The sequence below is a fragment of the Halichoerus grypus genome, chromosome 13 (genome assembly GCF_964656455.1).
Source record: "Halichoerus grypus chromosome 13, mHalGry1.hap1.1, whole genome shotgun sequence".
Taxonomy (NCBI): domain Eukaryota; kingdom Metazoa; phylum Chordata; class Mammalia; order Carnivora; family Phocidae; genus Halichoerus; species Halichoerus grypus.
The window spans coordinates 85,284,174-85,305,813 of record NC_135724.1 but is presented as its reverse complement, the minus strand read 5'-3'; the positions used below and the strand labels follow the sequence as shown (position 1 = coordinate 85,305,813).

Here is a 21,640-nt window from a genome sequence, read left to right as displayed (position 1 = left end):
CGAACCCGGGAGCTCAGTTTCAGAGTCCTGCCCATCACCACTACACTACCCAGCCCGAGGATCACGGTGCTCCCAGTGAGGCTTTCTGCGGCAACGCGGAGCTCCTGAGCAATGGAGCCGGAGGGAGGGATGGCCGTTGGCACAGACCCAGGCTGGCAAGGCTCTGGGCAGACAAGGAGGCTGCCAGGGGGTTGGGGTTCGCCCCTGAGGCCTTGCTCACCTGGTGCGGCCCAGGTCCATCTTGCACGGGTCCAGCTCCATGTACTTCTTTTCCTCGAAGACACGGTTAATCACCGGCTTCAGGACCTCGTGCAGGTAAGGCATGCCCACGAGCTGAGGGCAGGGGGCACCACATGGGGCGGGGCTGAGGGGGAGGCGGGGGCGTGCCCACGAGCGGGGGGCGGGGGGACCATGCAGGGAGAGGCGGGGGGGTGGGGGGACCATGCAGGGAGAGGCTCAGAGCGAGGCTGAGGCATGCCCGAGGGCAGGAGTGAGGGGCGTCTCAGGGCGAGGCCAGGCACCAGCCACCAGCAGCCCCGCGCAGCTACCCTGAGCCAGCCGAGGCCGGCCAAGCTCTGGGCTCCCAGTAAGCACAGAAAAGGAGTCCCCTTGAGGAAGCTGCAGCTGGGCCCCACCAGGCCTTTGCGTGCTCACCTTCATAAACTGTTCCATTGCCTTGGATGCCAGGGAGTTAGAACGGAAGAGGGTGTTGGGGTCAGCTGGGAGGACAGAGGGAAGTGTTTGCTGGGATTTGGAGGCCGGATCCACCTCACCCCACCCACCCAAGGTGGGAGTCATGATTCTTCCAGCCTCGGGAATCAGGTAGAGCTGCAACATCAACTCCATTCACAGTCCAGGGGCCCAGAGTGGTTCAATGAGCGGCCTAAGGTCGCACAGCTCAAGAGGAGCAATGCCAGCACCTGAATCCAAGACTGCATCCCCAGTTGGCTGCTGGTGCACAGTGTAGGGACCCCCCTGCCCCCCACATCCCCCCACACACATAGGAGCCCCTGACCTCTGCCTGAAGCCCCCCGTTTCTCCCTCAGAGACCCTGTGTGGACCCATCCCTGGGGTGTGATGTCCGGGGCTCATGCAGGCAACTCACTGGTCCGGGTCACCTCACGCCGGGTGAGATAGTCCAGAAAGGGCCCAGCCCGGCCCTGGCCAAGAAAGAGCTTCACCAGCTTGGTGGCAAGGTCCTGGCGGCAGTCCCCCAAGGTCAGCTCCTCAAGCACAGCCAGGGGACTAGCAGCATCCTCCTGGGCAAGGACAGCCGACAGGGGAGGTGGCCCAGGGTCCTGGGACCCCAAAGCAAGAGCCCCGGGAGGGATCCCTGAAGCACGGGGAGCCATCATCCAGATCCCCAGTAGAATGGATGCACCCACCTCTGCTGGCCCCAGCACAGACTCCATGAGCAGCTCCGTGAGCGGCTGGTAATACAGGGAGGGCAGGATGCGGTCCTCGATGAGGCGTACCTTCAGCCGCAGCGCGCCCAGGGTCCCCCTGACCGGGGTCAGATCGCAGGTGAGGGAGCAGTAAGGACGTACGCGCAGGCGCGGACGGCCAAGAGAGGCAGGTGCGAACACAGATAAGGAGCATGGATATTAGCAAAACAAGGCAGATGGGGACAGGTGTGAGCAGGCGTGAACAGGCGTGGGCAGCGTGGGCAGGTGTGAACAGATACTGACGGGGTACACAGGAACAGATGAGTGCAGAGAGAGTCAACAGACACGGCTGGTGTGGAATGACGTGGCCAGTGGAAAACAAAAATATGTACACTGTGAACAGACAGCGGGGGCAGGCGTGGATAGTGTAGTCCGATGCAGACAAGTGTGGAGAAGTGTGGACAGGTGTGGGTATATGTGAACAGATGTTGAGAGGAATACACGGGAATGGACAGGTAAAGTCGATGTAAACAGTGTGGCCAGCATAAGGTGTATACAAGAACGGACAATGTGAACAGGTGTGCACAGGTGTGGAAAGACCCAGGGTTCTGAACACGCATTGACTAGTGTGAGCTGATATGTTCACGTGCAAACAGGTGGATGGGTCCAAGGTGAACTCATTTGGACTTAAGTAAATGCACATTGTAAGACAGACATTTGTTCAATGAGTGAACGAAGTGACATGGTGACAGCTTGTGGGCTGACATGGGCACCCACCAGGACCTGCCCGCAAGCTGAAGATGGCACTCGACCTGAGCTCAGCCTGGCCACCTCCCTCCGCAGCCACATTTACCCAGAATCCTCCTCGGCTCTGGGAAAGGGCAGAAGACGGAACCAGCCACTGGGTGCGTTCTGCTTCAGGACCTGTGGGGGGAACTCCACCTGCAGGGGGACACGCAGACCCTCAGCTGAACCCGAACTTGCCCGGCCCAAGGCCCCACCCAGGCCAAGAAAAGCTCTGACTGCCCACCCAAGGAGGGGAGGCGTAGCCTGCCAGGGGTCACCTCCCCTCCCCTACCAAACCCCATTGACAAGAGCAGCCACACTCCCTCTCCCAGTCCCAAAGTACTAGCTCCTGCCAGGATGCTGAGGGCCTCCAGGGGACACTTCATTTACAGTTGGGGAAACTGAGGCTTGGGGAGATGGAGCAACTTGTCCAAGGTCACACAGCTGCCAGAGACCACATATCTGGACTGAGGGCATTTTCAGCTCTTTTTGGGGACACAAATCGCACCTGTCTGGAAGCTTAAAGAGAGTCCAGAAGGCCCCTGAGCCCCAGCCCCTCTCTTTTAAAATAACTTTATAAAGATGTAATTTGCATCCCGTACAAGTCACGTATTTAAAGTGTGTAATTCAACGGCTTCTGGTCTACTCACAGAGTTGTGCAACCATCACCACTAATTTCAGAGCATTTTCTATCAGCCCCCCAAACGCCTGTGCTCATTAGCTGTCACTCCCCATCTCCCACCCCCACCCCCAGCTCCTGGCCACCACTGGTCTACTTTCTGTCTTTACACGTTCACCTACTCCAGATATCTCATATAAATGAAATCATATAATCTGTGGGGACTGGCTTCTTTCCCTTGGCATGTTTCCAAGATTCATCCACATTGTAGCAGGTGCCAGACTTCATTCTCTTTAATGGCTGAGTAATATTCCATTGTAAGGATACACCACGTTGTATTTATTCATTCAGCTGCAGAGGGACATTTGGGTTGTTTCCGCTCTTGGCTGTCATGAACAACTGCCTGCTGTGAACCTTCATGTACGAGTTTTTATGTGGATATGCGTTTTCATTTCTCTTTGGTGCGTACCCAGGAGTGGAGTTGCCAGGGCATGTGGTGATGGTCTTTAACCGTTTGAGGAAGGGCCAGACTCTTTTCCAAAGCGGCTACCCCATTTACACCCCCGCCTGCCCGCCCGGCCGGCTGTGCATAACCAAGCCTCCCTATAACTTGCTCTAATCTTGCATCCTTTTAAAAAAACTGTCAGCCCTGACTATGCATCCATTCCCACTGAGAGGCAGGGGCAGTCACACGCATTTTACAGATGTGCAAACTGAGGTTCCAAGAGAAAGACCTTGAGCCCGGTGCTTCCAGGAATAGGGGTTAAGGGCTGAGATTCTGGAGTCAGAGAAACCTGAACTCAGATTCTGGCTCTGCCCTTTGTTAGTCATATGGCCTTGAGAAAGCCACTCAACTTCTCTGAATGAACCTTGGTTTCCCCAACTATAAAATGCAGACAACAATCCCAGCCTCACAGGGTGGCCATGAGGAGTACGTAAGTGAGATTATGCTGGAGAAGCACTTAGCACATGGTCGTCCTGAGTACTCTCACCCCAGAATGAGAATCTGGGCCCACCCTGGGACCTTGAGCAGGTTCCTGCCCCTTGGAGAGCCTCTGTCTCCTCACCTGTGCAATGTGGCAATGGGACCCATCGCCCAGGCCTGGCCAAGGAGCCAGCTGAGACAGCTCTCACATCTATCCTTCCAGATCCCAGGATGCAAGCCCATCTCCCCTCTCCTTCCCTCTTGGAGGCAGTGGGGAGCCATGGAGGGTGTCAGGGGAGGGGGTGCTTACCATGCCCAAGAAGTCATTCTTGCCCACCATGTCCCAGTCCCAGAGCTCCACTCGCAGTGGGGCTGGGGCACCCGGCATCTCTCGCAGCTCCAGCACCTCATCCCAGTGTGGGAAGCGGGTCTTCTTGATGGTCTGGGGAGAAGGAGAGTGAGGCAGAGCTGAGGAGGCCCTGCCTCCATGCCCGCCCCTCCCCCGATCCACGCCCCCACTCACTGACGTCTCCAAACTCTGGCTGCCCCAGAACACTCGTGCGAATGGGTCAGATGTGCCAGTGATATCCCGGGGGGCCAGGTCCCTGCGGAAGATGAGGAAAGGCGTGAGGGACGCAGGACCCTTGATGACCAAGACCCAGGCTGGACCTTGGAAAAGGGGTTCAGGATAGACCGTTCAAATGCCTCTGCCTCCACTGTAGGGATGCAGCAAGGAGCACCCCTCACCCTGCCCATCCAAGCCCAGTATCTTCCTGTTGACCAGTGCTACCCTATCAGGAGGCCCTAGTATGCCCCTATCTTCCAGATAAGGAAACTGAGGCACCAGAAGGTCAAGTCCTAAATCACAAAGCCCAGGAGGTGAAGATGCAGTGGGGAGTGGGAAGGGAGCCTCAGTTTCCCTGGAGCCCCTGGGCAGGAGACCAGATGCCAGGGTTCAAAGCCTGGCTCCACCACTCATTGGCTGGGTGACACTGGGAAAAGTCCCTTCACCACCCCGAGCCTCAGTGTCCTCATCTGGAAAATAGAAATAATAACAGATCGAACCTCACAGGGCCGAGGCTTGAACGAGATGATGTGTATAACAGGCTTAGCTTAGCAGCTGGCCGGATGGGAGTGCTCGTTCATTCATTCATTCATTCATTCAACAAATGCTCATATCCACACCCTGCCTAGGATCCAAGAAAAGCCTTGAAGCAAGGACCCCCTGTCTCTGGTTGCCACGACAACCCAAAAGTCTCACCTCAGTCAGTTTCCCCAACCCCTCCTTCCTGAGGTTCCCCCAAACCCAGTGACAGCCCCCCACCAGGGGCTGCTTGCTTCCTCTTGCTTCTTCTCTCCCACCCCTGCTTGGCATCCAAAGCCTTCTTTGGTTTCCTAGGAGCCAGCCCAGTTGCTAAGCGACAGCAATCAGTCCCTCTCCTGCTTGCAAGGATCCTGCACAGCCTTGTGGCTGGGGAGGAGGCCACTGGCACAAAGCAGATGAGGAGCCTCCTGTCCCATGCACAGTCCTTTTGCCTGTCCTCTGCAACCCTGGTACTCCATCCAGACTCCAGAGAGTCCCAGCTGGAGACAGAGATCTGGAGACGGTGGGAGAGGCACAGAGAGGGCAAGAAAAGGCTTTCAGGTCACACAGCAAACCAGAAATAGTGAACCTCCCCAACCTGAGTGAGGACTGGTCTAAAAGTGAGGGTTGGGGGAGTAAGGTGTGAAAACAAGGCAGAAAGACAAGATGGGAGATGAGAGGGGGAAAGGGATGGGAGTATTGAAGGAAGCAGAATGATGGGGGAGTGGAGGAAGAGAGGAGGGAATTACACAGCAATAAATAGGCAGGAGGGAAGATGGATATCCCACGAGCTGGTGCCCCTGGAGGGTAATCTGTGGGGTTTTGCTGATCCTGCATCCAACTTCCTTCTCTGTTTCTTTGGGACAGGACCTGCCCCTGTCTCACACTCCCAGCTCACATAACTTAGGTAGGCTGATCCCTCTCTTCACTCCAGGAGTGGGTGTGGGACTCAGGCCTGACCCATTAGAGTCCATGTAATTGGTTCAGAGATAGGTATGTGCCCCAGATTGGGCCAATAAGAATCAGTCCTAGGACATTAGTTGGAAATGATGAAGGAAATTTCTTTTTCAATTGGACCTGCCAAGTTGGTAGGATGCCATCTTGGGACTGCTGGGGTCATCTTTGCCCACACCTGGAGACCGCCTGAGAATGAAGCTAACACAAAAGATAACCGAGAAGTCTATGTCTACAGATTCCTGATGTCACTGTTTGAGCACCTGGATCCAGCCATGCCTGAAGCTGCATGTCATTCATATAAGCCAGTCTGCTTAAGCTAGTATGAATTGGGTATCTATCACTTACAATTTGATTAATACACCTCCACACTTTGGCCATTCTCAGTGTCTGACCTTTGGTCCTGGTCACTGGGGACCCAGCAAGGATTTTGCTTGTGCTCTGACCCCAGGAACTTGCAAACCTGGTGAACATGGACTGTTTGCCTACAAGGGATCCTGGCTGTGAGCCCAGAAGTGTCCCAGGAGTGACGTGGTCTCAAAAGCCAAAACAGCTGGGAGAATCCAGCAAACTCTTGCTCATTCTCAGACCAACCCCACACCATCCCCCATCATGACCATACCTGGCCTGGAGCACATGACAACGAAGACAACGGCCCCGTGCATCCTCCAGCATCTGTACATCCAAGCAGATCTCACCCTGAACCTCTGCATCTGGGTCCACACGGCTCAGGTTGATCCAGCTATCAATTCCTGGAAGGCACAGGTGCTAACATTTATTAAGTACCTACCAGACAGTGGCATTGTGTTAACTTAAAAATTCAATTAACATTAAATATGTATTAAGTCATGGACTTCTCATGTTAGCCTTCTGATGTAGGTACTGTAATTATCCACACTTCCAGATGAGGAAAATGAGGCACAGTGAAGGAAGAGCTTTGCCCATGTTCCCACAGCTAGCAAGTGGTAGAGCTGGGATTTGAATGTGAGCAGTATAGTCCAATGCCCTTCACCCTGTACTATCTCATTCTTCACTCTAATATACAAAACCCTCCATCATTTAGTCTCAACATACTCCCCCCTCACAAAAATGTTGGGCATTCCTTCCTCTGAGCCTCCCACCCAGCAGGGGGCAGTTCTCCCAGCCGGAATCAGTCAAGTCAATTTCAACCTCCCTCCCCTACCCACTTCATTTCTCTCAACACTTGAAAGATATAATCCACTGATTTCTAGCTTCCATTGTAGCTGTTGGGAAGTCATTTCAGCCTGATCACTGATCTTCTGTCAATGGTGTATCTTTTCTCTTTAATTTTAAGGACTATGAGTTTGATGTTCTACAATTTCACCTACAGGCAGGTAAGGATTTTTTTTTTTTTTTAATCCTACTTACTGCAGGTTGTGCTGATTCTACTTATAGAATCATGTCCTTCCTTGAGGTCTGGAAAATTCCAGTCATCAATTTTTGTATCACTTCCTCTCCCTTATTTTTTCTTTCTTTTTTTTTTTTTTGAAATTTGCAAATTATTTTTTATCTTGGAAAACAAATTTTTCACACAAAAATATGTCATATTACTCTGTATGGGTTTGTTATTGATAAATTAATAAACATTTTAAAATTTTGTCTTAATTTCCAATATAGTACGTACAGGTATTACCCACTTCAGGGTCCACAAAAAATTTTAAGAGTGGTAAAGGGTCCTGAGATCACCACACTTTTAACCCTGGTGGCTGCACATCTTCTTGAATGATACCAGCTCGATTTATGACTTGCTCCTTCTGGTACTCCTCCAGCCGCATTAGGGGCCGGAAGTAGATAGGATAGAAGGCGGCTCCGATTAGGGAGATGAAGCTGCCAAAGATGAGCACAGTGCACAGGTTCTGGGACATGGCGCCGGACCCGCTGAGAGCCCCACACGTTCTCCCTTATTTTTTCTATTCTTTCCTCCTAGGACTCCAATTAAATGGATGTTAGACCTTCTCAGTAATTTTCTATGTCTCTGAACTTCTCTTTCATATTTTCCTTCTTATTTCTCTGGGCTAAAGTCTAAATAATTTCTTCAGATCGCTCTTCCAGCTCACTAATTCTCTCTTCAGCTCCGAATGATGTGCTGTTGAACTCAGCCACTCAGTTTTCAATTTCAGTCACTACTTTTTATCTCTAAAAGTTCGATTTGGTTCTTTTTCAAATCTATTTTTTTTTAAGATTTTATTTATTTATTTGACAGAGAGAGACACAGCGAGTGAAGACAAGCAGCGGGAGTGGGAGAGGGAGAAGCAGGCCTCCTGCAGAGCAGGGAGCCCGATGCGGGGCTCGATCCCAGGACCCTGGGATCATGACCTGAGCCGAAGGCAGACGCTTAACGACTGAGCCACCCAGGCGCCCCTCAAATCTATTTTTTAATGTATTGTTTTACTTTATTATGATTATCGCTGGCCCTTTCTGGTGATTACATTTCTATTTATTTAAATATTTTATTCCTTTTAAAATTCTGTATATCCTAAGTAATAAATTCTAAAATCTTCATGGGTTCAAATCTGGTGGTTATTGTGTCTGCTGACTCTTGCTCATGGTGGCCCACTTCCTTGTGTGTGTGATGAAGTGTAGTCCCACCTCACCTCTCTCTGTCTTCACTGCTACCCCCAAATCCAGGATGCCATCAGCTTCCTCTCACTTGACCATGGCAACAGACTCCTAATTTATCTCCCACATGCACTCCTGTCCCACTGTGATCCAGTATCCACAAAGCAGCCCAGAGATCTTCTGAAAATGTATCTAATCTCTCCTGTCACTCCATCTTCTGATAATATGGCTCCACTCTCTTCACTGTCTTGCTCAAGGACCATCAGTGGCTCCCTAGTGCCTTCAGGAGAAAGTGCAGACTCTAGCCTGGCACCTACAGCCTTCTCCAATAGAGACGTACCCAGTGCTCCATCTGCCCTGGCCTACGCCTGACACTAGAAGAGAATCTACAGAGACACGCCTTAGTGTCTTTGCTGAGGTACCTTTAAGAACCAACTCATTCCCCTTCATCCAGGAAACCTTCCTTGACTACACTAGCCCTCACTGCCCTCTTATCCTCATCCACTGTCATGCCAGTGATATTCCACATGCCTCCACCCCCACCTTCCTGTCCTGCTTGAAAAAACATTCAGACACATGGACAGTTTCCCTTTTTTTCTTGCTCCTTGCTTGTGTGTGAACGTGTTTTGTGTTTCTATCTGGTCCATAAGCTCCTTAAAATTTGGCCTCATACTTCATTCATCTAATTCCCCCCCCTTGGGTGGCTGTTTGAGGCACAATGGGTACAGCTTGGTGGACAGGTTGAAAACACAGATTTTGGAAGCAGACGCAGCCTGGACCCAACTCCCAACTCTGCAACTTCTAGGAGGGGCAATTGCCTTCATCTCTCCAAACCTCATTTCCCATCAGCCATAAATTCAAGATCATTCTAGTGCACACTTCACTTGGTGTTGTGAAGACTAAATATAAAGTGCTTAGCATCATGCCTGGCACATAGTAAGCCCTCATTAAATAGAAGCAATGATTATGATGATTAGCATGTAGGTTTTCAACTAATCCCCACTGATGAAAAAATACATTATTCAGTTATTGACATTGAGACAATTAGTAGTCATCTAGACAAAAAGTAATAAAGTTCAATCCCTCTCCATACCTTGAATCTGGACAAATTCCAAGTAGAGCAAAGACTTGAATGTAAAAAAGGAAAACAAATTGTTGCAAGAAGAAATCATGTAAAAAAATTTTATCTTAGAGTTGGGAAGGCCTTTTTAGGTATCACAGAAAATCAAGAGCCATGAAAACAAAAAGATGAAGTTAACTAGAGAAAAAGAAATAAATTTTATACATAGGAAAAAATGATAAGCAAAAACATAAGTGACAAAGGGAGAAAAACTATTTGCAGCTGATACGACAGAGTTAAATTTACCTAATATGTAAAGAGCGCCTACAGATCAATAAGAAAAGCCAAACAACCCAGTGGGGGGCAATGCACATACAATGTAAATAAACAACAAACAAAAAAGGAAACAAAGCGACTCTTAAATATGTAAAGAGGCTTTCAATCTCGTTCATAGAGAAATACAAAATAACCTACACAAAGAGGCAATTTTTTACCTCTCAGATACAAGATCAAAGAGTTTGGTAATTCCTGGCAAACGTACAGGGTGGGCAAATTGTTACCTCCTCCATAGAGGGTAGCTTAGCAATAACTCTCTAATGTGCTAATATGGATACTCTATGACAAATCTACTTCTAGGAATTTATCAGACTGATTAATATAGCTTGCACATGTGTGAAATCACGTTTGTACAAGGCTATTCATGGCTGTATTGTTTGAACTCGGGAGAGATAGTAAACCACCCAAGTGCCCATCAGTAGGGAACCAGCCAAATAAATGATGATATATCCACACAATGGAGTGCCATGAAGTCAAAGATCAAAGAACGCGGAAGCTCTTGGGGCACCAATATGGAAAGATCTCCAAGGTATGTGGTGATGTGAAAGGCAAGGTAGAGAACAATGAGTATAACAGGCTGCCATTCCTAAGAGCAGAGAACAAAACACACACAGTGCTGTGTTAAGAGTACAGACTGGATGGAGGTAGACAATCTTGGTTCAAATCCTGGCCATCCCACTTAATAACTTTGTGATCTGGGGCAAGCCATAGAACCAATCCCCTGTGCCTCAGGATGTTCACCTATGGAGCGGGCAGAATAAGAGTACCTACCTCACAGGGTTATTACGATAATTAAATGAATTGATTCATGTAAAGCACCTGGAATAAATAAACCTATTTAAAATATCTCTAGGGGCGCCTGGGTGGCTCAGTCGATTAAGTGGCTGCCTTTGGCTCAGGTCATGATCCCAGGGTCCTGGGATCGAGCTCCATGTCAGGCTCCCTGCTCAGCAGGGAGCCTGCTTCTCCCCCTCCCTCTGCCGCTCCCCCTGCTTCTGCTCTCTCTCTCGAATAAATAAATAAAATCTTTTAAAAAATAAAATAAAATAAAATCTCTAGAAGGACATACAAGAAACTGACAACCTTGAAAACGAAAATGGAATAGCTGGGTTAAGAGGGACAGTTTCCCCCACTAATCATACCTTTTGAATATTGAACTATGTAAAGTAATTAACTACTCAATGAATAAACTAAATTTAAAAAAAATTTTTTTAAATCAACAACTGATGGGGCGCCTGGGTGGCTCAGTCAGTTAAGCCTCTGACTCTTGGTTTCAGCTCAGGTCATGATCTCCGGGTCATGAGATTGAGCCCAGTGCCAGGCTCCATGCCCAGCAAGGAGCCTGCTTAAAATTCTCTCTCTCCCTCTCCCTCTGCCCTTCCCTCACCCCACATGGGCGCGTGCATTGTCTCTCACTCTCTCTCTTCCCCCCCAAAAAAAAAGAGAGAGAGAGGGAAATCAACAACTGAAATAATTTTCCAGTGAAGACTCTGTGCTTCTCCTGCCACTTGCTACATGCTTGCAAATGCCCAACCTGGGCATGGCCACGCCTATTCCCTCTGCCCAGCTGAAGGTCGCTGCCCCTCGCCCACCTCGGGGGTCGGCTGCAATTGCTTCCCTGCTCAGCGAGATCTTGCCAATGATGTCATCGTGCCTGTGGAAAGGTGGGCAGGTGAGGGTCCAAGTCATTAAGTCGAGGGAGCAGGCATCAAGGGTCAGCTGGGTGGATACTTTGTCTCGGGGCATCCCGCCTTCCCCCAGGTGCCCAGGCACGGGTCCCCAGTACACACACCCCACTGTGTCCTCGTCCAGCACATAGAAGGCCAGATGGTGGAAATCCAGGGGCAGGTGTATGGTGTATTCCTCCCCCCAGAAGGGGCTCAGGCTCCGCCAGACAGTTGCTGTCCTGTAAAAAGGGCACAGGGGGCTGGGGACCCTTGGGCCACACAGGTGGCAGACACGCACACAGGGAGCGGCGTCTGGGTGGCTCGTAGGTTAAGGGTCCCACTCTTAATCTCAATTCAGGTCTTGATCTCAGGGTCATGAGTTCAAGCCCCACATTAGACCCCATGCTGTGTGTGGAGCCTACTTAAGAAAAAACAAAAAAACCCACAAATACACACACAGAAACCCCAACACTCACATACTCCGAGACCTACATACACACACATACACACACACACAGTCCCATAAGGAGGCACATGAAAAGAGAGACGCTCACAGATACACCAAGAAAGCCAGAGACGCACTCCCATATACACAGATACACATATGAAGCCTCAGAAATTTCTAGAAATGCACATCTATGTGTTTCTACATATGGACACATACAGATACACACAGAGAAAACAGCACATTCACATAGACACACACACCAAAAAAAAATTGCCCAGCACATAGAGACCCACAGAGACCCACAGACACACACTCACACACATATAGTGATAGATGGCAGATACACACACACAGAACCCCCGCACAGTAACTGAAAACATGCAAATTCCATTCATTCACTCATTCACTCCATAAACACTCTGACTGTGTGCCAAGTCTTGTGGGCTATGGAGAATCAGAGGAAGAGGTGCCCAGGTCCCTGCCCCCACAGAGCCCCATTCAGTGGGCAGGTGCTCTCTCCTGAGCTCTTATGACACATGACACAGTGAGAGAAGTGATTAGGGTGAGCTCAGTGGCACCTGGCTGGGTCTGGGGGTGTGGACAGGAGGAGTCAGAAAAGGCTTCCTGCAGGAGCTAATCAGGCAAAGGGGGACGAGAAGATGAGGACAAGATGGCTGGCACAGCATGTGCAAAGGCCCTGAGGCAGGAGTGAGCTTGTTGAGTCTGAGGAACAGGAAGGTGCTGGATGGGAAATGGGGAAGTGTGAGGGGCCAAGAGACCATGAAGTCAGCAGGAGCCAGAGCACTCAGGAAAAAAGAGGGAACCACAAAAGGGTTAGGGACCAAAATAAGCCTAGAAACAGACACACACAGAGAGCATCCTCACCCCGACACCCCTGCAGATGCACTTCCCTTTACCCAGTAGGGAACGAAGAACCTCCTTTGCCCAATGAAGACACACCCAAATCTATGGCTGTAGAATTGGGTCATACACCTGCCACTCCTTTCTTCCCTTTCCCCACACTCTTCCCCAACAAAGAGAGTGAACATATACATACGCAGGCACACAGAGATGCACACTCTGCCCTCTACCCCAGCCCAGGGCACCACCGTCGGATGGACCCTTCTTCCCAAACACCCTCTTCCCCCTGTCCTGGCCTTTTCCCAGCTGGAAGTCCCTCTTCAGAGCCCAGAGTTGGGCAGAGTGCAGCCTGGGATCACACAGAAAATCTCTCTGTGGGTTTGGGGGTGGTATCATAGCATGTGGGGAGGGGGCAGCATGAGCATAGAGAACAATGGAGGGGGTCAGCTGGGGGGCTGCGGGCTGACCCTCCCCCATGGGGTTCCCCACGCCCCGCTCCCAGCCCATCTGGACCGGAAGCAGCACCAGAAGCATCCTGAATCCTGCTGTCTCCATAGGAACCCCGGCCTCAGCCACCCGCCCACCTGCCCACCCACACCGCCCAGGCCTGTGGGGGCGGGGCGGGAGCCAACCATGGCCCAGCCCCACATCCCTCCACCCCCGCCCAAAACTCACTCATCAAACACCCTCACGTCCTCACTTGTGCGCACGATGGCGTCTGTGTACCCAAACAAGCAGACACTGGTGCTCACCTGCGTACGCAGGGCAGCCCACGGGTGTGCACACACCCACCCCCCCAAACACACCACCGGGACACAATGTGAGCCCGTGAGCTGCACACCCCCAGAGACACGCACATGTGGTCACAGGCATTCACATCAGCCCTCCAACACCCCCACACACACTCATAAGCAGGCCCAGCTGGGCACGCATGCGCGCGTGCACACACACACACACACACACGCACACGCACGCCCCGGTGCCCGCAGCACCCAGCAGGCCCGGAACCAGCCAGCCCAGCCAAGCGTGAGATGCCCGCCTCCGGGGAGGCCACTATGGGAGGCTGGCAGCCGCTGAGTCAGCCCCAGGACACCGGCAGGGACATCATCTGGTCCGGGGGAAGGTGTCGGCCAGTTGGTGGGGCAGGATGGCGAGAGGAGCTGACAGCCCCAGCTGTCTGTCCCCAGAGGGGCCAAAGCACAAAGCAGTCACTTTCAGCCCCACACGTCCACCCTTGGCATAAGCATTACCGCCGGCCGGCTCCTCTTTTCAACGTGAAATCTTGTGTCTGGACTCGCCAGGTCTAGAAGGAGCTGCTCCTCCTCCATCCCCCGCCCTGTTCCTCTTTCCCCAGGCCCGGCCTGTCCACTCCTCACCTGGCCACCACCTCGTCATCCACCTTCACGATGCAGTAGGGGTCACTGCTCCCAGACCTGCAGGAGGAGGATGTTCAGGAGGGAGGTTGAGAGGGCAGCCATGAGTGGAGGTCCCAATCCACCCTCATTATGTACAGATAAGGGCAACTGCGGCCCAGAGAGGGGAGGGGACTGGCCCGGGGTCACACAGCAAGTCGGGCTAAGGGGCAGAACCTCGGGAGACCAGCAGGAGATGTCACGGGTGCACAGCCCACCCACTGCTTGCCCGACCCCCATGCATGGGCTCTCTGGGCTTCCACCCACAGAAACAGAACATTGAGGCATGAGGCCAGAAAGTTCCCAGTGCTGGTCCCAGGAAGCCCGGAGCCGTGGTCAACAGCATGAGCTGGAGAGGCATCCCAGTGTTACTGTGTGTTAGCTGTGGAACCCAGGAAGCCCCATCCTCTCTGTGGGTGCTGGGTTTTCCTCTCTATGATGTTTACACACATCTCTGGGGGGGGTGGGGGGGCTGGAGGAACTAAAGGAGAAGATGCATGGTGGGATGCATCACCGGCCGGCCCCAGAGCTCTCCTCCGGGAGCCTTAACGCTACCCTCTGGGGAAAGCATTGCCGACCAGCTTTTCATTTCCACGGGACTTTCCCTGGCAGGGGGTGGGGGGGTGGGGGGGACTCCCGATGCTCAGCCCAGTGGGGCCGCACCTCTGCTGGCACAGACCAGGGCACCCAGATCTCAAAACAACATCCCACAGCAGCCCCTTGAGGAGGCATGAGCCATGAGCCAACCAAAGCCAGCTCCATCCCCCCTTCATAATAAGAGTTACCAGCCCCATCCCGAGCTGTCCACCAGGGTCCTCATCCCGCCTCTGTCCCATGGCACAGGCCTCCTTTGTCTTCCACCAAGCTCAGTCCAGCCTCAGGGACTTTGCACTCGCTGTTGCAACTGCCTAAGGCACTCTGTCCCTGATCTTGTCATGGCTGCCTCAGTCCTGTTATTCAAACCTCAACCCCAAAGTCACCTCTTCAGAGAGGCCATCCCTGACCACCTCTGTCCTTTGTAAAATCGACCTCCGATCCCTCTGGGCACCTGAAAGCATCTTGCTCCCTGTTTCTCTCTCTGTTTAGTGTTTGTCTCCCTGGCTCCCTCCAACTTCTGAACTGTGAGCTCCTTGGGGGAGGACCTGTATCCTCTTTCCCACAACCCCCCTCCTGAGTTGGGATTCAAACCCAGCTCTATGGGGCTCAGCACACATGCCCTTAACCAGTGTCACCTCCACCCCAGCTCACAATGCTCTCCCCAAGTGGCCCCCTCTTTTGATGCTCCGGCCCCCACCCTCTCTCTCTCTGTCACCTCCAATCAGTCACCAATCCACGGATGCCACAGGATTTCAGGGAAGGGGGTATTGGCACCAGCAGCCAGCTGCAATCTGAGCCTTGTCTGCTGGATGAGTCCTTCCTTGTGCCTCAGTTTCTCCTCTGTACTCGTGCCCTCAGCTCCTTCTGTGTGGGTGCTCCAGGGCCTCCATTTCCCCATCTGGCCTCTATCCTTGAACACCTCAGCCTGGGTGGTGGCTTGTGTCTCTGCATTCTTTTCTGGGTTCTACCGCTGAACCCCCTTCTGAGTAGTGCCCTAGGCCTCACTTTCCCCTTCTGAATCTATCTCAGACCCACTGGGCTGAGTAGCCCTGGGAGCCTCAGTTTCCTAATCTGGCTCTACGCCCCAGGATGCCTGTGTCTGGGGAACGCCTATATCTCATTTCTCTGGCTGGGTTCTCCATTCCTGAGCCTCTTTTAGGTACGGTCCCGTTCCTCAGTTTCCCCAACGGCAGACGTGGAGGAAGATTGGCTGGGATCCCACTAGCAAAGAGCTGGGAGACACGCCCCCCTCCGTCCACCAAGCCTGACCCTGGGGCCCCTCTTGGGAGCCAAGCTCGCTCGTTGGCTCCACAGCTCTGACGCACAAGGGCCTTATCAGGCTCCCATCAGGTAGGAGGCAGCGATAGCAGGAGGGGTGACCCCTCCGGACCCTCAATCTCTCCAGACCCTTGACCTCTCCCATGGGCCCTGCCCCAGCTCAAGTGTGGGAAAGAAGACCCCTCAGCCACTGCCTGCCCAGTGTGGTTTATTCATGGGAGCAGTCAGGGCTCAAATCCCAGCTGTGTGACCTTGGGCAAGTGACTTTGCCTCTCTGGGCCTGTTTCCCCTATTTATAAATGGAAATGCTCATAGGACCATAGGAAGTGTTAAGGATAGGACCTGGCCCAGAGTAAGCCCTGGAACGACTTACAGCTGCTATTCATAAGAGTAATACTCAAAAATTGTCAGTGGGGTCCTCCTCCAGAGTCAGGTCAGACCCCCCCTCAAAACTGACAAGGCTTCAGGATGAGTCTGGGCCCTTTCCCTTAGGAGACGAGAGAGAGAACACGCCCCCATCTAAGAGTCTCCATGGGTGTGAAGATCCCAGCAGGCTGTGAGGACAGCCCCTCTGAAGAAGGGAGCCAACAGCTAGGGAAACTGAGGCAGGGTGGCTCAACTAGGGCTTAGTGACTCCTTCCCACCCTTGCTCTGGGGCTCACCTTGGCCCGAGAACTTTGGGGGAGAAAGGGTGGCCAAGAGGTGTAGGAACCAGGTGAGTTAAGTCCCTCTGCAGGAGAGGCAGAAGGAGCCCCGTGAGCTATGTCCACCCTACAAGCCACGTCCACCCCATGAGCTGTGTCCAGGGCCAAGGGCAGAACCCACCACTCCCTCATGGCCCTCACCCAGGACCAGGAGATGGAAACCTGATTTTTGGAGGGGCTCCCCCTCAGCCCTCCGGCAGTTTCCAGGCCCCAATTCCTGGCCTCCCTGCCCCGACAGTTCCAGAATGTCATTCTCAGAGGCTCTGAGAGGGTGTCCCAGAAGAGGGAAGCAGGGGCTTGTCCAGATGCTACATTCACACAGCAAGTGCTCTGCTTCTATCCCAGGTGCATGTTTATTTGGGGTAGCTGATGAGGATGAGGGGAAGCTAAAACTGCTCTCGGCAGCCCAGGGTTGGGGAGGGGCGAGGTTCATAAAATCAAAGGCAGGAGACTCCTCACTGGGGACCCACAGCTGGGGGAGTCAGGGCATATCTAAGCCCTCATCTCAACTTGGGTAAAGGCTCAGAATCCGGATTTCTGCTCACCCTGGCCATGGGGTAAATCCTAACAGCTTCTCCACCCCCCACAGCTGCTCTGGGCTGGGTGGCTCCTGTCCAGAGCTCCCATTGTCCAGGTGGGAAATCAAGATCCAAGAGGAGCATGTTCAAGGTCACACAGCTGATGTCCTGCCAAGGATCCCACACCTGTCCCAGGTGCTGACACCTCACAGCCCCTTCTGGGCTCCAGGCCAAGCAGGAGGGGGACCCCTCCTGCCATTCTGCTGATTCGGCAACTGCTGACTCAGCCCTGGAGGAAGCGGAGCCAAGGACTGGTACCAACAGGAGCCCAAGGGTCCTCCGGCCCCACCACATCTGGCTGGAGAGGGTGCTACAGTGGGGGGGGGGGGGCTCTTCACGGCACTCAGCATCCAGGGAAGGCCACACAGGGAGCTCCTCGCTGGGGAGCTCAGGGCTCTGGGTCCAGAGGACCCCAGTCTCCCCCAGGCCTGGCTGGTGGGCCACCTGATGACTGTCTTTGAATCTAAATACCAGACGCACACAGAGGAATGATGAGGCCAACCGGCGCTCTGGGCCTTCTTCCCAGGGTTCTTTTGATAGGCACCCACCCTGCCTGAACTAAGGAAGAGGACCCCCCCCATGCCCTCCCCAGCTCCAACAAAATCCGACCCTCCAATCCCCTTTAGTACATCCTAGAAACAAAGACACCCCCCTTCCGGGGAGCAGGGTGGCGTATCTGCTAAGTCTGGGCGCCCCTTTCCACTAGGACAGCCATGGGCATGGGGTTTTAGCCCCGTGAAGGCGGATCCGCAGCAATACTGTGTCTTAGACAAGAACCCCCTGCCCACCTCACCCACCCTCCCCGGCACGCGGAACGGGCGACCCGGCCCCATCCCATGCCCGGTGCGCCCCTCACCCGCGACTCGCCCCGGGGTACTCACACGTCCTTGGCGGGCAGCGCCCGGCCCTCCACCACGCGGACATTCAGGGAGCTGCTCTTGGCCATGGCGCCCAGCCCCAAACTTTACGGGCAGAAGGGTGCCCAGGTGCCGAGGCTGGACCGTGGAGGGCGCGTCTACATGTCACCAGCTGCGAGCCCGGCGCCCCGTCCCGGGGTCCCAGCGCCGCCTATGCGAGACGCGGGCAGCTAGGCGGGAGGTTTCCGGAGGAGAAAGAATAGGTGTCCGGCGAGGGGGAGCCCCTCGGGCTCTACAGGTAGGAGCGTGCGCGGAGGAGGCAGAGCGCGCAGGGGGCAGCCGCCGCTCTCGCCTCCTAGTCTGGAGCTCCGGGTGGGCGGGCAGGGGGCGGGAGGGGCAGCCCAGGGCCCTCCCCCCAATCCCGCCTCCCGCGTGGCCCCCGCCCGTCCCCGGGCCCCCTCGCGCGCCCTCTGCCGGCACCCCAGCCAAGCGCGCCCGAGCGCCCGGGCCGCGGAGACCTGGGCGCGCTGACTGCCAGGTGGGGAGCGGCCCACGGCCGTGGCGGGCGCGGCCGCTGGCTCGTGGTGAGCTGGCATGGGGCTCAGAAGACCCAGCATGTCCCCTGCCTGCCCTCCCTCCAGCACAGTCGCATCTCCCCGGCCCTCCCCTGCCTCCCATCCCGGCGCCGCCTCCCCGGTCCCGGCTCCATGCCCTGTGCGGGAGCAGTACCCGCGGTCGGCGGGAGGCGTCGCTAAACGGGGAGTCGCACATTCCCGGGGAGAGGGGGTAGGGGGGGTCGGTTCAGAGTCAAGGGAGGGGCCCCGAACACCCCCTTCCTCCTCGTTTAGTTTCCAATTAAACCCAGACTGTGCAAGCGGCAGCTCCCACGTCACGGGCTGGCACTGCGGGGGAGGCGGCCGCGGCCGGAGGGGGAGGGGAGGCCTGAAGATAACCACGACGGCGGTGACAGAAGTCATCTACAACTGTTTGAACACTTACTGTGTGCCAGGCACTGCTCTAAGCGGTTTCCGGGGATCGTATCCTCTTTGTCCTCGCCATAATTCTACGCACTAAGTACTCTTGCACTATCGCCCCCATTTTATGGATAAAGAAACGGGTTCAGAGGGATTAGATAGCTCAGGGAAGGCCTCAGGCAGTGACTGGCTTGCCTTCCTGGATTTGAATCCTGACTCTACCTCTTGCTAGCTGTGTGGTCTTGAGCAAGTCACTTAACCTCTCTGTGCCTTGGCTTGCTTTCCTCAGCTGTTCAATAGGAATAACGTAGTATTTTGCTCACAGGGTTTTGAGAGAATTCGATGACATAAAGCAGATATGAAAGAAGCAGATACAGGTCCCAAAACAGTCACAGGCACATAAGAAGCTTATAGAAAGCGTTTGATATGATTATTATTGTTATTATTATTATTGTCCTTCGAGGCATAACTCAAACATCATCTCTCCTAGGAAGGCTTCGAAGATGCCCTTCCACCCCAGACAGAGGTTTTCTTCTCTTTTTCTCGGGTCCTCGGCTCCAGGGTTGTGCATTTTTCAAGTGTCAAAACTTGGAGTTTGACAAACACATTTGAAACAATGCTACAGGAAGAGCCTGTCCCAGGGCAGATCCTTACACTATTTCTCCCCGTGAGTTTGTTGTTTACCCTCCTAAGAGTTCTTGGAAGAACTGGCACCAAGCCTGACTCACTTTGGTCAGCCCAGGGCTGGGCACCAATGGGAAGGCCCCAGCCGAATGATTGCCGCAGCCGACGCCCAGACCGGCAGGACCAGGAGGGCCCAGAACAGCCCCAGGAGTAGCCAGTGATCTGCCTCCCAAGCTCCCTCCTTGACTTCCCAGCCGGCACTCCAGCCAAGCTGGTAAGGGATTCTGATCCCTGGAGTTCTCTCCCCAGCTGTCCGCTACCTGCTGAGTCCTCCAACTTCCAAAGACTGGGCCTCAGTTACCCCATCTGGGCTATGGGTCTAGCAGGGCTGGCCCCAAGGCTTAGAAGTATTGCAGCATCCTTCAGCAGGGTACGAGAGGTGATCCAGGGTCGAATCCAGAACCGCGGTAGCCCCAAGGGAGTGTTAAAACACCAACACCCTCCAGGTGCCTTACTAGGCAGCCCCCGATTCCTTACCAGGGGAAAACGATACTTGCTAAGTGCATGCTACTTCAAGATAGGTGCCCTGTCCCTTTCCCACCCCCACCTAGGTGAGAGCTTTTGACTAACCCTTTTTCTTCTGAGATCCTGCAGAGATCTCAGATAGGCTCTCCGGCCCCCAGAGACCCCTGATGGAACCTGAGGGGCTAGGTCCTGGGGCCACCTGGGATGCCAGCCAAACCGCCACCAGCCAACTCGGCCAGTCTTCTGGAGCTGAGCAGGAAGTCTCATTCCCAAACGCCCCTCCCCAGGCCCCCAGGAAGGTTATGAAAGCTATGGAATGTGCCAGCCAGGCCTCCAGGGAGCTAGCTCTGGCACTTGTCCAATAACCGGATTTGGACCCTGAAATGCGTCTGGGGCTGTGGCCGCAGTCCTCAAACTTTCCGAATGGCTTGGCCACTTCCTGTTGTTCTCAGAAGCTTTGACTTGAAACTGGCAGAGGGTTTGAGGTCTCCCAGGGCATCTCCCGTCAGGGGACCAAAGGGTGAAGGAGGCGGAGAGAAAGAGTGTGACCTGCTGGGGGCTACCCAGCTCGGGGAGGGGAAGGTGGGCTCATGAGCACCCAAGCCTGGGCTGTCATGTGGGAAGGGTCTCACCTTTCTCAAGGGTTGTTGTGAGAGTTGATCCAGAGGCAGTGTAAGGCACCTGGCATCATTCCTGGCACATAGTAGGTGCTCAAGAAATGGTTAGCCTCCTCTCTTTCCCCTTCCTCGAAGCCCTTAAAGACAAACCCATGATCATCTTCTTGCCAGCTCTCTACCTAGCCTAGCACCGCTGGGATGCTCCCGAGAGCTGCAGAACACCTTCAGTAGCAGGAGATGCTGAGCTCAGGGGCTAAGAGCAGAGGTTCTAGCATCCAGCCAAGCCAACCTGGGACTGAATCGTGACACCTACACTTATGAGCTGGCTGTTCTCGGGCACCCTCTGGGTGCCTCGGTTTCCTTGTCTGTAATTTGGGGATAATAACAGCACCCACCTCATCTCCTGGGTGTGAGGATGGGATGAGGAAAAAGTCAGATGCTCAACACCCTGGCATACAGCAAGGGCTCAGTAAGAGTCGCGGCCATTAGTAGGACATCCTGAACCCACGGCCGTGCCTGACACCGAGCTCCCCGAAGTGGAACACCAGACCCCACCCCGAATTCCAGGGGCGGATGGCGCAACCACACCTCAGTAGCCACCTGCGCAGGAAGAATCTGGGGCTTTGCATCTCAGCTGAGAAATCTGATCGAGAGATCCCAAGGTCAAGGATGGCTGTGGCCATGGCTTTCTACCTCAGTGTTCAGCAACTCCACAGTGGGAACGTGACACCGTCCATGGCAGGAGAATTTACCCCCATGGAAACCGGCA

The 21,640-nt window shown here is 53.9% G+C and overlaps 2 protein-coding genes across 5 annotated transcripts in view; both read right to left on the bottom strand.

Moving 5' to 3' along the window:
• Positions 1 to 18,519, bottom strand: part of RASAL1 (RAS protein activator like 1) — a 29,392-nt gene extending 10,873 nt beyond the window's left edge. The window contains exons 1-12 of one of the 4 annotated variants that reach the window (XM_036123698.2): positions 18,156 to 18,519; positions 14,082 to 14,138; positions 11,522 to 11,635; positions 11,322 to 11,383; positions 6,376 to 6,505; positions 4,239 to 4,320; positions 4,026 to 4,157; positions 2,239 to 2,327; positions 1,386 to 1,503; positions 1,106 to 1,259; positions 655 to 719; positions 221 to 333 (exon numbers count right to left, since the gene is read on the bottom strand). In XM_036123698.2, coding sequence (XP_035979591.1) covers positions 221 to 333; positions 655 to 719; positions 1,106 to 1,259; positions 1,386 to 1,503; positions 2,239 to 2,327; positions 4,026 to 4,157; positions 4,239 to 4,320; positions 6,376 to 6,505; positions 11,322 to 11,383; positions 11,522 to 11,635; positions 14,082 to 14,138; positions 18,156 to 18,220 — 1,181 coding nt within the window. In that variant the 5' untranslated portion in view covers positions 18,221 to 18,519. The remainder of the gene's footprint in view (positions 1 to 220; positions 334 to 654; positions 720 to 1,105; positions 1,260 to 1,385; positions 1,504 to 2,238; positions 2,328 to 4,025; positions 4,158 to 4,238; positions 4,321 to 6,375; positions 6,506 to 11,321; positions 11,384 to 11,521; positions 11,636 to 14,081; positions 14,139 to 18,155) is intronic. The other 3 variants (XM_036123699.2, XM_036123700.2, XM_036123702.2) reach the window with 3 other exon arrangements.
• Positions 1 to 21,640, bottom strand: part of DDX54 (DEAD-box helicase 54) — a 424,174-nt gene that overhangs the window by 370,553 nt on the left and 31,981 nt on the right. The gene's annotated exons all lie outside the window — the stretch shown is intronic.